This window comes from Dendrobium catenatum, unplaced genomic scaffold (genome assembly GCF_001605985.2).
Source record: "Dendrobium catenatum unplaced genomic scaffold, ASM160598v2 fragScaff_scaffold_80, whole genome shotgun sequence".
Taxonomy (NCBI): domain Eukaryota; kingdom Viridiplantae; phylum Streptophyta; class Magnoliopsida; order Asparagales; family Orchidaceae; genus Dendrobium; species Dendrobium catenatum.
Genome location: NW_021318542.1, coordinates 1,022,700 through 1,039,195, shown reverse-complemented (window position 1 = coordinate 1,039,195; position 16,496 = coordinate 1,022,700). Strand labels below are relative to the sequence as shown.

At 36.9% G+C, this 16,496-nt stretch overlaps 2 protein-coding genes and 1 non-coding gene across 3 annotated transcripts; 2 read left to right on the top strand and 1 right to left on the bottom strand.

Annotated features, from left to right (window-relative positions):
* Positions 1 to 1,878: 1,878 nt before the first annotated feature.
* On the top strand, positions 1,879 to 1,951 carry TRNAR-CCG. The gene has a single exon. It is a non-coding gene; the product is annotated as a tRNA-Arg (tRNA).
* A 3,119-nt stretch (positions 1,952 to 5,070) lies between these two features.
* On the top strand, positions 5,071 to 6,528 carry LOC110104454 (pentatricopeptide repeat-containing protein At4g21065-like). The gene has a single exon (XM_020833564.1). It carries the CDS (start codon positions 5,071 to 5,073, stop codon positions 6,526 to 6,528), a length of 1,458 nt encoding a protein of 485 aa, XP_020689223.1.
* Positions 6,529 to 10,060: 3,532 nt separating this feature from the next.
* LOC110104455 (WUSCHEL-related homeobox 5-like) lies at positions 10,061 to 11,374 on the bottom strand. Its single transcript, XM_020833565.1, has 2 exons — positions 11,032 to 11,374; positions 10,061 to 10,413 (listed from the first exon to the last, which is right to left on the bottom strand). Exons 1-2 carry the CDS (start codon positions 11,372 to 11,374, stop codon positions 10,061 to 10,063), a joined length of 696 nt encoding a protein of 231 aa, XP_020689224.1.
* Positions 11,375 to 16,496: the final 5,122 nt, after the last annotated feature.

The following is a 16,496-nucleotide window of genomic DNA, read 5'->3' as shown; positions in this document are numbered from 1 at the left end:
AATATGATAGAATGAGTCGTGTAAAATACACCATTTAAATTTTATTTTTTTTAAGTTGACGCATCATTGAACACTTAATTGAACACATAGTCGATCATTTCATCAAAGATAATTTGGCGATCGACATTGAACCTATATTTTGTTGGGAAGTAAAACCAGATAACAAAACAAACAAGAAAAATAAAAAGTGCCGTGAAGAAGGAAGAATACTAAGAATTAATCTAAAAAATTTAAAATTGGGGAAAAATAAAAAATCCATCGGGTCAAGAAGTTCAATATGAAAATTAAAAAAGCTTGTATAGCTCACCTCATTTTTTTTTTGGTCTCTCTTCACTTTTCTCTTCATTTTATACTAAAACAGAAAAAAAATGCATTTTCAATACACCAGCGGGTCTAACACTTCAAACAAAACAAGAAAAACAGGGAAGAAAAATTTCTCATGCTTGACTTGCAACGTTGTAGTACTCCACTCTATATCTTTGAGTCCACCATGCAGCACCGTGACACTTCAGCTTAGCAAACACACACACTCCCCCCCCCCCCCCCCCCCCCCCCCAACAACACAACCAATAAAAAAAAAAAAACTAAAGATTGCAGCACAATAGTGCTTGAGTATACACCACCACGATGTTGTATGATTGTATGAGCAAAAAAATTATTGAGGGGGCTTCACCCTCGAGAAGAGGCATGTTGCCCCCCGAACCCCCCAGCAAGCTCCTCTTCAAACTCGATTGATAGAATTGAGATCTGGGTCAACAATACACCCCGATTGATTGACACAATCATATTCCACACAAAAGTAACATATTTAATTGTTCCTTCAAATATAATTTTATGATCAAAGGAAAGTTCAAACATAGAATTGGTTAAGTATTCAGATAGGAATAAATAAGGTTCTTAAAATACATTTAAAAAAAAAAATAACAAAACAAGCATACTTATTCTAATACTTAATTGAACCAATGTTATGCTAAAAAAAACAAAATAAAAAAAGAAAAAAGAACCAATGTTCATCCATTTTATCAAAAGTGATATGACAATCAATCAAATGGTCGAACATAGGGTCAATTAATTGTTTGAATATAATCGAATAAGATGCTTCTAAGATAAATTTATATCAGGACTATTCTGGCTAACCTGAATAGTTGGGAAAAGAAATAACGATTGGACTGCAGTTATAAATGGCTTCTTGGATGGTCACGCACTTTGTTTTGAGGCTTTTCTTTGCTCATCCTGTTCCTGGACACCTTTTTATCGTTTTTCTAGCTAAGTTGCGTATTTTTGCTGGACATTGAGGATCAGGTCGGACTGGCAGTCTTGGCTATGAATGTTGCATGTCTGTTTATTAAGATCTTCTCCCTCGTTTCTTTGGTGAAATCTACCATGCCTCTTAACAATGCAATTCTGGGCTGCAATGAATTTCAGATTTTGGCCATGTCTGATTTCACGCGATTTCTCTGTTTTCTCTCTTTTTTTTTGGGACATTTAGGCCATTTTAAGGCAAACTCACACACACAACGCATACACATAGACTCGAACCCTGGACCTCTTAGTTGGAAGCCTAAGCTCTCAACCAATAGGCTAAGGAGAGTTGTGTTCTGTTTTCTCTCTTGCCCATCGATGTCACATCTGTGCTCCTGCCCGTTAAGGAATTTTGAACTTTCTTTTTTGTTTATCCCATAATATTCCATCCATAAATTTTCTCTTGCCCCTTCGTGCCTTCGCTTTCAAAGACATATGAGACAGCAAAAATAGGAACTTATCCAGCACTTGTAAACAAAAAACTCCACATTCCTTCTACTTCGAAGCTTCTTCAGAGCAGATGTAAAAGTGAATTTGAAGAGTTAAATACTCTGTGCTGCTCATAAATCAACTTCTGATCGCATAGCGAAGTGGATATCGCGTTAGACTCCGAATCTAAAGGTCGTGGGTTCAAATCCCACTGTGATCGAATGACTCCAGAGGTTTTTATTTTTTGTTCAAGATAAGGCCTTAAAATTTTCGAGAGAACTCAGTTCATCAGAATGTTGGTCCCTCTTCGCTTTATACACAATATGGACAACAGGTTCTGCTGTGTGGCTGTGGTTTCTCAGCAGCTTTCACATGCAGTATTGCGAGAAAAAAGAAATTTCTGCATAAGCCTAGTAAATTTGCAAAGTCTACTCATGATTTAAATGAAGATATTTAAAAATTTTGATTGTTAATGATGACAATTATTAGAATAATGTGGATGCAAATGAGAGGAATGTGAAAATCTATTAGATGACTGCTACATTATCATTTGCATGATTTTTCTGTATTGTTTTTTTATTGAAATTGATGTCAATGAATTGCAAATTTTGAATCTATATATGTAATTTTATGAATTATATATAATATTGTGGGCTCCGAAAATTCGGCCCCGGCCTCCCCGCTTTTCTTTTTATTCGACGAGGAAGTTTTAACTGAATAAGTTCCGAGGTAAATTTTGGAAGGCAGATGGGTTTGTAGATAAGACACTACTCAGATATTTCACCCTCATTTTGTGAGGACTTTATGATCTGAGTTATGGTTTCCTATAGGCGCAAGCCCCTATAGTTAAATACCCCTCTCGATCACGAGAGAGAACTTTCGATTAAGGCTAGTCGTCAATCAGATACGTAGAATATACGTGTCATCTGGCATATAGTAGTAGCATGGGTTTGGGATTTGAAGAGTTTGGAGATTTGGAAATTTTGATATTTAAAATTGAAATTTCACCATCTTGCACTTAAAGCGGATGGTGGGGGAATAGATGATAGACCCGATCAAGATCCCATGGTTCCGTCATCCCGGGCCATCGTGGTCCCTGGTCTACTTAATTAGTCAGAGGAGGTAGCCGACCCAACCTGACAGAAGGATCCTTGTCGGCAGCCATGAGTTGCTTCGTCTAAGGGGACCTTGTAGATATGTGTTGGATATTTACCTAAGGGGGCAAATTTGATCCACCTTAGCTAACAGAGGGCTTTGTGCCCTATCGATCATATATTATTGATTCATATATCAAGGATTTTATGCCACTAAGGAACGTATTGGCGCTGGTCATATCCGGTATTTCGTGGTGCCATTTGGCGGCAAAACCACTCGGTTCAGAGCGCCCGAGTCATAACCGTTTATCCTGCGGTGCCATTTGGCGGCGAACCGCCGGTTAGAGGAGACGTACCACGTCCTTATTGGTAGGAGATCCTTGAGATATGAATCAATAGGATATGATTGATAGGACACAAAGCCCTCTGTTAGCTAAGGTGGATTTAAATTTATCCCCTTAGGCAAATACCCATCCCAGGTCTACAAGGTACCCTTGGACGAAGCAACCCAGGCTGCCAACAAGGATCCTTCTGTCAGGTTGGGTCGACTACCTCCTCTGACTAAGTTGACCAGGGACCACGATGGCCCGGGACGACGGAACCATGGGATCTTGATCGGGTCCATCATCCATTCCCCCACCATCCGCTTTAAGTGCAATATGGTGCAATTTTCAATTTTAAATATCAAATTTTCCAAATCTCCAAACTCTTCAAATCTCAAACCCATGCTGCTACTATATGCCAGATGACACGTATATTCTACTATTTGATTGATGACTAGCCTTAATCGAAAGTTCTCTCTCGATATCGAGAAAGGTAATTAACTATAGGGGCTTGCGCCTATAGGCAACCATAACTCAGATCATAAAATCCTCACAAAATGAGGGTGAAATCTCTGGGTAGTGTCTTATTTGCAAACCAATATGCCTTCTAAAATTTACCTCGGAACTTATTCAGTTAAAACTCTCTCGCCGACTAAAAAGAAAAGCGGGGAGGCCGGGGCCGAATTTTCGGATCCCACAGATTTCTGGCGACTCCGTCAGCGCGATTCCTGGATCCGATGGGTTCCTGGTATGATTTTGAGTCCTTTTTTTTTCTTCTTTGGGCTAACATGAAGGTCAACAAATATATACTTGCAGGAGAAAATTCTTGGTTGAAGGATATCTTACATTCCCTTCATTTTTTTTTTCGCAATGGAGTTTCTGAGACCGTTATGATTTGAAACATAATGGTTTTCTCATGTCACAAATAATATTTGGTCCACAGTGACTCTTATTTGCAGCTATGAAACATGCCATAATGGAAGAAGGAATATGAACAGTTCTTACTGCCAAGTCAAGCGGGTTTGCATTTGCACCAAAAGTAGTAAAATGGAGAAAAATTTATAGTAAAAAAGGTAACGAAACCTGTCTAATTAATCTTTGTAGAGAGTTAACATAACCAAAGGAAAGTAAAAGAGCAGCTAAGGAGAGCATTCCCTTTTTATCAAAACAATTAACAAACAACAAAATTTATAAAATTCTTGCATTTGAAATATTTTATAGCTAACTTAGGTTGAGGAACATTTTGTTTGATTGAAAACGAACAAATTTTGAATACATCAAAATTAAACTCAAAGTAAATTTAAAATTACTTTATTCTGCATTATTTTTTTATCAAGACATTAAAAAATTCTTGAATTTGAAATTTTTTTTTTTTGGTAAACAAATTTGAAATAATTTACACTCACATTTCATCAAAGATTGTTTGGTTTGGAAAAAGGCATGTAAAGTATTCCAAATGTAAGAGTGTTGAAAATATTGGTGTTTATTCTAAAGCAAAAGAAAAACAAAGTAAACTTTTGTATATTTGGAATTCATGATCTAAGTTCAATATTAATGTATTTAAAAATTGTCAGAATTGTTTGATTGTCAAATACATCATAAGTTCTCTACCATTATTATTGTCACTGTCATAGCACACGCTAGCTGCCAACAAGGGTCGACCACAACCCACCAGTTCTATCGCCCACCAGCCACTATAGGAAAGGTATTGAATGAAATATATTAGTCTTTGAAGCTTTTAAAGCTTTCTTCTTCTTCTTCCCTGGATTGTGAATCCCCAAATCCTTCTTGCAGGTCGAATCTTCCGACGATCCACTACATCAATTAGTCTATTACTATTTACTAGTATGCATCACAATTCACACATCAATACAAATAAATCGGCTAACTAAAGAAGCAGCCGGCAGAAGTAATGGAGTAAAATGACAGCCCTTACCTCTCTGATATCCGCTTCTCCCGAACAATTCAATCCCCTCAATCCTATTTCACCCTCAAAAATCACCACCGACGGCGGAATCAAACTCTCAGAAACTAAGCAGCTCCACGCGGCTCTTGTTAAAACAGGCCTTGCTCACTCCCGCTCCTCCCAGAACAGCCTCGTTGCCCTTTACGCCGCCGCCGCCGGCGACCATGACTCTAGTGCCATGGACTACGCCCTCCTCGTCTTCTCCCGCGCCCCGAAACCTACCGCCTTCATGCGGAACACCATCGTCCAGTCCCTCGCCAACTCCAACTCTCCGGCCAGCGCCATCCGCTTCTACTGCGCCGCCCATTTCGCTGCCATTCCCCCAAATCACCACACCTTCCCCGCGCTCCTCAAAGCCTGCTCCCGCCTCCTCGCCCTTCACGAAGGCCAGCAGATGCACGCTCACTCCCTCAAATCCGGACTCGAGCAAACCCTACTCGTCCGCAACGCCCTCGTTAACCTCTACTCGACATGCGGCTACCTGACCGACGCCCGCCTCCTGTTCGATGAAATGCCCGAGCGAGACATCATCACCTGGAACTCCCTGATCGCGGGTTACTCTAAGCACGGCCTCTCCCAAGAAGCCCTTGACCTCTTCCGCTCTCTACAAAAAGCTCCCCACCCGCGCCCGGACGCAATCACCGCCGTGAGCGCGCTCTCGGCATGCGCCAACGCCGGAGCGCTCGAGCTAGGCGAGTGGGTTCACGCCTACGCCAAAAAACACGAAATAGACCAAGGGATCACCGTCCGCACCGCTCTCATCGACATGTACGCCCGGTGCGGGGCAATCGCCCGAGCCGCGGAGATCTTCGAACTCACTCCCCGGCGAAACCTCGTGTGCTGGACTTCGATGATCACCGGGCTGGCGGTTAACGGTCGGGGCCTGGAGGCTGTCAACCTTTTCGACCAGATGGTTCAGTTCGGGATCCGGCCTGACGGGATCGCATTTGTCAGCGTGCTCTCGGCGTGCAGCCACGCCGGGATGGTCGAGGATGGGCAAAGATTGTTCAACGACATGAAAACGCGGTTCGGATTGGATCCCAGAACAGAGCATTACGGGTGCATGGTAGATCTTCTCGGTCGAGCCGGCCGGCTGGAGGAAGCGCTTGGGTTGATCCGGAGCTCGCCGACGGGGCAAAGTGAAGCAGTGCTTTGGCGAACGCTTCTGGGCGCGAGCAGCGCGCGAGGCGAGGTTGAGATGGCGGAGCTGGCAATGAGTGAGATTGCGCGGGTGGAGCCGCGACACCATGGGGATTGGGTGCTGATGGCGAATGTTTACGCGAAAGCGGGGAGGAAGGAGGAGGCGGCGAGGGTGAGGAGGGAGATGAGGATAAAGAAGATTGGGAAGGAGCCCGGATGCAGTGTTATTGAGGTGGGCGGGAGGATATACTCATTTACGGTGGAGACCGAGTAGCATTGGTTTGGTGAAGGAGATGATGGGGAGGGTGGTGCTTCGGCCGCGATGGGACTGATGAGGGCGGCAATGGAGAACACGGTGAGGAACTGAAGAACTTACGGGTGTGCTTAATTGGATTGCCATGAAGTCATTTGGAAGAATCAGTTGACATTTGACTAGTCCTTCCGTATAGGCCTGCAAATGAACATTTTGTGTCAATTATTATTATTATTATTTAAATAGAAATCAATTTATTTCAATGAGAGGATGGCTCATCGAAAAAATAATTATGAAAATTTACAGTTTAACAATATGTGATTCAATTCCAAATACTTGTGGTTAAGATATAATGTTTTTTTTTCTTTTTTCCATTCAAAATGACATAAGATAATTAAGAAGTTAAAATGGTTACTTCTTTCAAAAATTATATAGATATTGTTGAATTCAAATTTAATTATTGATGAGATCAAACTATTCTAGCAGGTCAAAAAAAAACTATTCTGGCAGGTCAACCTAATCAGTTAAAGGCGGGTCATAATGAAAATGTAGAGAGAGAGAGAGAGAGAGAGTAGGGGTCTGTGGTTAACAAAGTATCCACTAATAGAGAAAATTTTAGGGCTCAAGAAAAAAAAAGTTCGATGTACTTGAATATTCTGAGGGAGAGCCAATGAGAGGTAGCGGTGAGTGATAGTTTGAAGAAAAATTCTTGATTCGCTCAGCGCAAGGATGGGGCAGAATCATGTTCCAGTGATGGTGGACAATTGTCCAAAAAAAAAATTATAATGAGGGGCAATTTTGGAAATTCCTTTTCCCCTAAAAAAATTATTTGCCCCACCCCTTAGGTGTGGTCGACGGACACCATCCAGGAACGAATATAGATGAGCCAAGTCAATTTTCACATAACTCTTATGTTTCTCTTTGAATGACCAACATTCTGGGCCATAAAGCATTTCATGTCTAACCACCATCTTATAGAATTTTCCTTTAAGTTTGAGTTGTGATTTTCTATCACACAACAACCCTGATGCATTCCTCCACTTCGTCTATCCAACTTGAATTCTACTAATAATATCCCGATCTATTTCACCATCACTTCGAAAAATATACCCAAGATATCTAAATCATATACTCTTATTAATGACTTGATCGCTCAAAGTCACAAACCCCCCACTACATCTATTGCTACTAAAATTACACTCCATGTATTCGATTTTAGATTACTCAAATGAAAACTTTTAGACTCGTTCTAAGGTTGACATCCATAATTTAAATTTATCTTCGGATCCCTCTTTCGTCTTATCAACAAGAACAATATCGTCAGCGAAAAGCATACACCATGAAACATCCTCTTACAAATCTCTAGTAAGAACATCCATGGCTAATTAAAGCAAAAGGATATGGGCTTAAGACTGATCCTTGATGTAATCCAATTGAAATTGGAAAAGACTTTGCTAAACCACCATGTGTTTGAACACAAGTAACAACTCTAGCATGCATATCCCTAATGATTTGAATATAAGCACACTTCTCATTGTATTCAGGCCATACAGCTTGTTGCGTCCAGAGAATGCTCTAGCATTAACTCAATGTATTAAAGGATTCATGTCATTATTATTTGACAAGTTTTACGCTGATTGTTGACTACCTAATGCAACCCTCCACTTCGCCTTAAACTTAGACTCATTTGGAATTATTTACACTTGCATTTGATCACTTTTGAAGTGCTAGATTTTCTTCATTAAGATACATAATTTGACTATAAATTTGATAAAGCCGGGTATTCGAATGATTCTAAATTTAATTCTAGAATTTTTAAAATATTTTATCATGATTTTCTTAAAGCACACCAAACTTATTAGATTTATCTTTTTGACACATTCATTTTAATTATAAACATATACAATTCAATGAATTTTATCTCTTAAATAATAACAAAATTATATTTTTGGATTCTTGAATTCAGCTTATTTATACTTTGATTATCATTCGCCCATCTTCAAATTTGCTGAAAAATATAATTCGGTAGATCTCATGACAAATTTAAAAGTTTCTAGTTGAAACCATTTGATGCTTCAAAAACTAAAAATTTATTAAAATCTTTATTTTATCAAATGAATTACGGGTAGCATGCCTGACTTAAGATTCCGATTAAAAAAAAAAAGATTCAGATAATCTGCATCAGATAAATTATGTTTCAATTAAAAATTGCACATCGCCGGTGTAATAATCATATTTTCTTTCTTAAAATATTTATTAAATGAAGATTATTATTATTTTTTTTAATTTTAATTTGACTTATACAGTAGAGCATATTAGTGACTTATTCAATCATTGAGTTGACCTTGATTTGTTGGTTGAAAATTTTGAGTACAAACTAAAAAGTCTGGGGGTTTGAATCTTACTTATATGATATGTGTGTAAATTTATGTTACTGGCAACATAGTGACACCGGAGCTGAGCCATTAATTGATTAACTTCAGGATAGTTTAATCTATTTGGTAGTTTATATGGCTACATAGGATTAGTGTTTGCCTATGTTGTGTGCAGCCTAGTAGGTTGCTATGATTTGCCTATAAATACATAGCCATTAAGTATAATGAGGCAGATTTTTAGAAATGAATAATATTTGAGTTTAGTTTGTTTGTTTTCCTGTATCCTAAGAGTGAATCTTAGGTGGTGGATCCTTCCTCCAAAAAATTCTTGGAGTGGTACTCGACAACCGTCACCGGATCGTCGACATGGATTTGTCGAGCCCCCTCCAGTCCAGAGTCACATAGGCTTCATTTAGGATGACTTTCTAGTTACTTCTTAAATTAACTTTTTAGTATAAAACATTTAATTTTTTACCAAAAAACTACTTTAAAAAACAACAAAAAAGATATATCCAAATGAAACCTTAATCTCAAATCTAACAATAGCGTGGCCCTAAATTTCCAAAAGAAAAAAACAAAAACTAGAAACGGCAAAATGCTATATCTAACCAATACATGCACCAAATAAGCCCTGCGGCATACTGCCAAAGATCGAACTCTTCTCTTCCAACATACCAAAAGTCAAAGCCCACGTCGGCAAATTGCGTGCAAGACACGCAATATTCTCATTTTCAAATAGAAAAAAAATCATATCTTATAAGTATTTACTAATCAGTACCTATTGCATTTAAATTTGAATTTATAAATAATAATTATTATTCTCAATTTATATTAAATAAAAATTAATTCCATAAATTATTATAAGAAATGCACTTTCTTATAATTAGCTAATGAAACAGAGCTTATAAAAATTAGTAAAATTAGATATAAATAATGAGTAAAGAGAGAAGAATGACAGACAAAAACCAGCCAAAATAAATGTTCAAATTCAACCAACCCTTCATCTTCTCAATCACAAATTAATTTAGTCTCAAAACACAAAAAACCAAGAAATTATAGCCGCCCAAGCTAGCAATTGATCTGCTCGAATCCACCCTAAAACAAAGGGAAAAAAATAAAATAAAGAGATTGTAGCAGAATACATTAAATCTCTTCAAAACCAGTTATATTAAACCCAGTTAGCTCCGGTTATCACCAAAGAAGTTGAAGAACGGCAAGATCTCACAACCTTCTTCATCCTGACCTTCTTCTTCATTACAGTTAGCTTCCATGGAGGAAGAGGTAAGAGAGCTTCCTGTCTTCTCCATTATGCCTGTTGGGTGCAGGGGGAAAAGCTGCAGTGTTTCATAGGAGCATTGGTGGGTACTGGAGATCGGTTCTAGCGATTTCTTTGAAGCCATTTCCATTCTTTGAAGCTCTGGTAATGGCCTCTTTATAGCTCCTCCGGTTAAGTAGACGTGAGGGTACTGTGGCTTATACAAACCAACTCCTTCAACTTGAGGAACTCGCAGGCAAAACGGAGCACAAAGAACTGTATAGACAAGAAAAAAATTAAAAGCCTTTGATGCGAAAACGATAACCTTTCTTATTAAAACATAAATCATGCAGAATCCAGATAAAAACACTAAAATGAAAATATAATTGTAGAAGAAAAAAATTTAAGTTTGATAATTGCATGCAAGTAATGAATAATTTTATATAATGGAGAAATTATTTTGTGCTTAAAATGTTTAAGTGCGCTTTATATATCTATTATTAATTATTAAAGTTTTTTGCAGAATAATAATCAAGATATCCAAAGAAATAATAATAATAATAGTAATTGGTTCAATTCAACTCACTATCTTAACGAACAAAAGTAGCAGATCAAAACAAAAGAGTTCCTAAAAACCAAGCAAATTACAAACGAAACAAAAGCCATGCCTGAGACTACTTTACAATAGTCAGGATAAATCAAACTCATATGCTATATAAGAAAAAATTAAATAAAAAAAATAAACAAAATCTTTTCAGAAGTACCTCTCACACTCACAAACTTCAACACTATTTCAATGCATTTGCACTATTTCTCTTAATGAGATTAACATAAGAGAAAGTGACGAGTAAATAACACATTCAAATTTTTTTTTTTCTTTTTTGGTATACAAACCATTGCTGCAGGATATAGCCGGTGGAGGTGGTGGTGGTGGCGGTGGCGGAGGGTGGCGGTGGATGAGACGGCTGAAGTAAGCAAAGCTCTCCTGCTTCTGCTTCTGTCGCTGACGAGCTTTGTGATTTTGAAACCAGTAGAAGACGTTTTTCCCTTCGATGGAGCCGTACTCTCTAAGTTTTCCGGTGATATGCTGTATTTGATCAGCCGTTGGAGTGCGGATGCCTTGCCAGTAAAGACCTTCCAGAATGGCGATCTGTTCCTTGGTTGGATTCCATCTTGAGCTCGGTGAAGCTGCCGGCAAGGAAGAAGAAGGAGGCGAGGGGGGCTTCTCCTCTTCCATAGCTTCTCTTTCTGTACTCCCAATAGGCTTACTAGAGTTTGTGGTTTATGAAGTGCTTTCCTTGGTTTTATAGCATGTTGAGGAAGTTGATTTGATTTATTTTGAAGATAATATTTGGCTCTTATGCCAGCTTATACTTTCTCTCTCCTTATTTTAACAACTTTGAAGATTGCGACGATATTTTATCTATTTGATTTGGATTGCTTTTTTATTTTAGAAATATTTAAGCTACTAAAAAATTATATTTGAATGTATTTTTTTTAATAAATGTAGACAGAATTAAATATCATATTCTGGAATCAGTGTTAGATTGAGTTCTAATTTCGATGGATTTTTTATGATTTCGATTAAATTTGAGCATTTTGAACTTCGTCGATGTTTACTGCAGTTTTATAAGTTTTGACTTGATTTTTCAAATTTTGATTCAAGTTTTTTTTTGGTATTAAAAGAAAATAATGGAAAATTAAAATGCTTCGAGTTTTAAGTATTTTTCTTTTGTGTATTTTTATTATTTAGTATTTTTATATTAATTCAAAGTCAATTAGCATTTTTAGAAATATTGAGCACTTAGACTCTGCATGTCTCGAGATATTATTACGTGAGGTCATCGGACACCATTCGAAGGTGTATCAGGAAGCCATATCATTATTTTGCTATGTACTGGTGTTGTGTACCGGGTGATGTGACATATTTTGATTCACCTCCGAATAGTCCGGTGATTGCAAGTAATAAATTTTTCATAGTCTCACACTTTGCATATTGAAATATTTGTATGAAATTTGGGGAGTTTTTTTTTTTTGACTTTTTCTATGCTAAGAAAACCATCAATAAAATTTAATATATATTTAGATGATAACTTTTATATAAATTTTTTATTTGATGTTTAAAAATATTTTTTCTTGAAAAATATATTTAATATTGTGGTTAAGTACTTTTAAAAATATTAAAAAAACTGTCCCAAATGAGCCCTAAATAATCTAATAAAAAGAGAAAATAACATTATTATAATTACGAGTAAATGTTAGATTTTTTTTTATAAAAAATTTAGAGATGAAATACAAATTTGATTAAAGTAAACTTAAAGGTACAACTACATAGTTCTATAAAGTTTATTATGAAGTTGCCTAATTAAAAAAGCAACTTCGGATGGCCTAAATTTTTATAAATTGATGAAAATAATAATAAAAAATAATAATCAAATAAAATTTTAATTGCAAAGCAAGAAGAAACCTGTCCTCTAAATCTCCAAATTTCGATAATGATTTTTATAATTTTGATCAATTAAATTAATGTATGGCACTCCCACATTTTTTATAATGAGAGACAATTTAATCGAATTAGGATATATACATAGTGCTCATTAAAAAAAATCTCAATCAGAACAAACAAAGACATTTAAATCCAAAATTTGCCAAATCATGGAAGAAGACAGAGAGAGCGCGCGCGCGTGAGAAGGCTTGCCTGGCCTTGTCTTGAAGCGGAGTGATTCAAAACATAAGAGAAGAGAAAAATAAGATATAGGGTTTGACATGCGTATCGCTTTTGGGGAGAAACAGCTCGGAAAACATGACAGGAAGCGGCTGAGGAGAAGGGATTGGGCACTGAAGAGTGCATTGAATGGGGTGAAGGAAAGGAGAAGGGAAGGAATGGGTTTGTAGGGTTTTATTTTGGGAAGGTTGGTCGGTTTACTTATAAGCTTTCACAATCTCTCTCTCTATCTCTATATATTCCTCGGGAATGATACATATTCTTTCCTTGTGCTGTTGGTCTTCTTATTGTTGGATCCTTTTTGGGGTTTATTTCTTTGTTCCTTTTGGAGAAGAGAAAGTTTGGTGGTTCAAACTTGCCAGCGTGTAAAATAAATTGATAATAGTTAACCTAACCGCACAAGTAGTTAATAAAATAAAAGTCTAATTATTTTTTAATATGACTAGTAACTAATATTTAGCCAAATTATGATGATAATTCAAAATGGATAAGGCAGTTTAGATTTTAATTAATTATTTTAAATTGATATAATCTAGTTAGTTTTGTTAAATGTGACAAATATATAGGCTTTAAATTTTAGTGAAGTACCATCTGGTATGACATATTACTCGTTACAATTAGGGATGTCAATATTTGAAACGACCCGAAAACTCAACTTGAAGTCTACCTGAAAATTATGGGTTATGGTCAACTAGTTTGTGAAACGGGTCAGGTTTGGATTCAACAAATCGGTCCTTTTCGAAAATCGGGTCGGGTTCGGGTTGACCCGGAAATAACTCGGATTAACCGCGCTGACTGCTCTGCTCGCGTCGCGTCTGCCCCCATGATTGCGTCGCGTCGAGTTTGCCAGCGTCGCCGCTGCTGTGCCGCCTAAACGAGAATGTGTAAATTACAAGTCGGGTCAGGTCAACTCGGTAACCCGTGCAGGTCGGGTCTGTGTTAAAATATTTGACCTGCTTGCAAAAACGGTTCGGGTCGGATAGGGTTTCGGGTTCGACCTAAATCTCACCCGTGACCCTATTTTGACTGCCCTAGCTGCAACGAAGTCTATGACTAAAGTGAACTTACCATAGGCTTTGGTGACATGATGATTACTGCATAAATGAAAATTATTTTATAGTTCTTCAGGAGAATAGATGTCATGTAAGTGTCATTAAAGATAGTTGTAGACTTGTTTTGATGCGATGATGCGATAAAATTTGTTGTGTTAGTATTAATGTGATGGCTTTTACAAAACCAGTGAAAGTAGCTAGTGATGCAGGTTTTAATGCAGTATTGTACACCATAGATATTGAAGGTTGTGGCATAGGTCTTGATGGAGGAGGTAGCTATAACACGTCTAATTATAAGACCCAGTTGTGATACAATTAAGCTTAATGGTGATCCTTATGACAAAATTTTTAGGCAACCTTTTGAACTTAAAATTCTTTCCAAATGAGCTAAATTAGGAGTTCAACAACAACATAAAGCCTTATTCCCACTAAGCGGGTCGGTCTATAGAATCTTTTTTCTCCATTTTGTCTCATTAAGAGTTAAATTTTAAATTAAATCTAATAAAAATAGGTCATTTTTAACTTTTAAATTAAATTATGAATGCTGATGTGCCTCATTTCACATGCCACCCTCCAGCAGATCATGGAATTTGCTTAATCAATGAACTATAATTTCTTTTTTTTTTAGAGAATTTTTGTAACTTAAATTCAGCAAAAGAAAAAAAAAAATGTAATTTCTTCAATGCTTTGAACGCCTTCAAAAGGAGATGTTAAAGAATGGAGAATTAGGGCGGTTTATTATCGCTTGAGTTGTGTGGAAAATACGTAAGGAATTATATTTATTACTGTGAGTAACAGTGGCATGATTTACATTGACAATTAATAAAGTTATAATTCAGTGAAGTGATTATGCCAGCGGAGCTACGGGAAACGTAGTTTAAATTTAAGTCTATTGTAATTGAAAGTTCGCAACTATTTCAAGTTCATGAAATTCACCAAAAGCAGCAGTAATCAACACGCAAAGCTACAGATTATCAAATAATAAAATTTTTCAACATTTTTATCTGGTTTTCATATTTGATAAAAGGATCATTTCCCTATAACCAAAACTATACTCCCCAAATAAATAAATACATGTATAAACAAAATTAAATTTACGTGTGTTGTGTATAATTAATTACAAAAAGAAGATTTTCATATAATTCTTTTTTTATTGTTGTGTCATTGTGCAATAAATGAGTATTTTTGAGGGATTACATACATACCACTTTATTTCATGATATTTACATATATAAAAATTAAAATATTAATATTACATACATACCATCCATAAAATAAATATATGTGTATGAGTGATAGGAATGAAATATATGAGTGTTGTATATAGGTGATCAACTTGTTTTAGATGTTAAATATGTAAATAGTATGAAATAAAATAAAGCCGTATATATGTAAATCCTACTAAAAATAAATTGTTGTATTAATTTTATTCACATTTGGAGCTTCATACAAAAATATTTTAAATATGAGCCAAAAATATTTTAAAAGTAGCAGTTTTCTGTATGACTCGCTAGTAAATCTTTGAATAAGTTGTAGATAAATTACAATAAACTATTAGCAGAAAAAAAAAATCTCGCGTACTCTTTCTATTTATATGTTCAGTTGGTATTCATCGAAGATCGATGGAATATCTTTTTATGAACAATCGCCGACTGATGAAGCATGCAATGCTTTTCACTAAGCGCAAGAAATCCGTTCTAATGGCTGCGTTAGAGATTTTGTTGGAATTCGAAGCTAGAAGAAAGCAATAGTATCCTTTTAGGAAAATTTTGAGAAGAGACACCCACGATGAAATTATGAAAAGAAAGATCAGAGAATGAAAAATATTAGGAAAGAAGAATACGGAAAGAGGGCAAAACCGGAGGAAGCAGAGTGGAAAAAGGATGTCGGTGTGTGGTAGTCAGCGACTTCTTATCGACAAACTCGAAAGAGAGAGAAAGAAGAGATAGATAGAGAGAGAGAGAGAGTCATGGCTTTTCTTTCTCTCTCTATCCCTATCAGTTATTGGAGGCAGAGAGAGTAGACCGTAGGAGAGAAAAGGCCGGAGCTAAGCCTACATCTACGTCTGTGAAAGAGTGGTTACCGGGAAATGGAGAACCTTTTGGCGTTAGCCTGGCCGGAATGTGAGAGGTTGATCAGTGATACTCCAAATCTCTCATTCTCTCTCCTCCATGCAAAAAAAAAACAGTAAAGTTGCTTGCTTTCTTTTGGAATAAGGAAAGAGAAAGCAAGTAGGTTGATGTCCCGATGAGAGAGAGAGAGAGAACGAGGGGTTGGAATGAGCAAGCTGGACGGCAGTTCCCATGCAGTTTGGTTCAGCAACGCGAATGGCGATAACTACGGAGCGCAGCGCCGGCCGACTATTCCTGGAAGTGGGTGCTGATCAGATTGGGGGCGGGCCGGGCGGCCACCGGAGGTGACTTTGAGAGGCCCTTTCAGGGGCGGATCCAGCCTTTTTTTTTGGGGGGGGGCAAACTCAATATATAAAAAAGTAAATACTCTCATTTTCATTAGCAAAATTCTAAGTGATACATTGGACTTCATTATAATTTATGAAATAAAAAAGAAAATTACAAACTTTG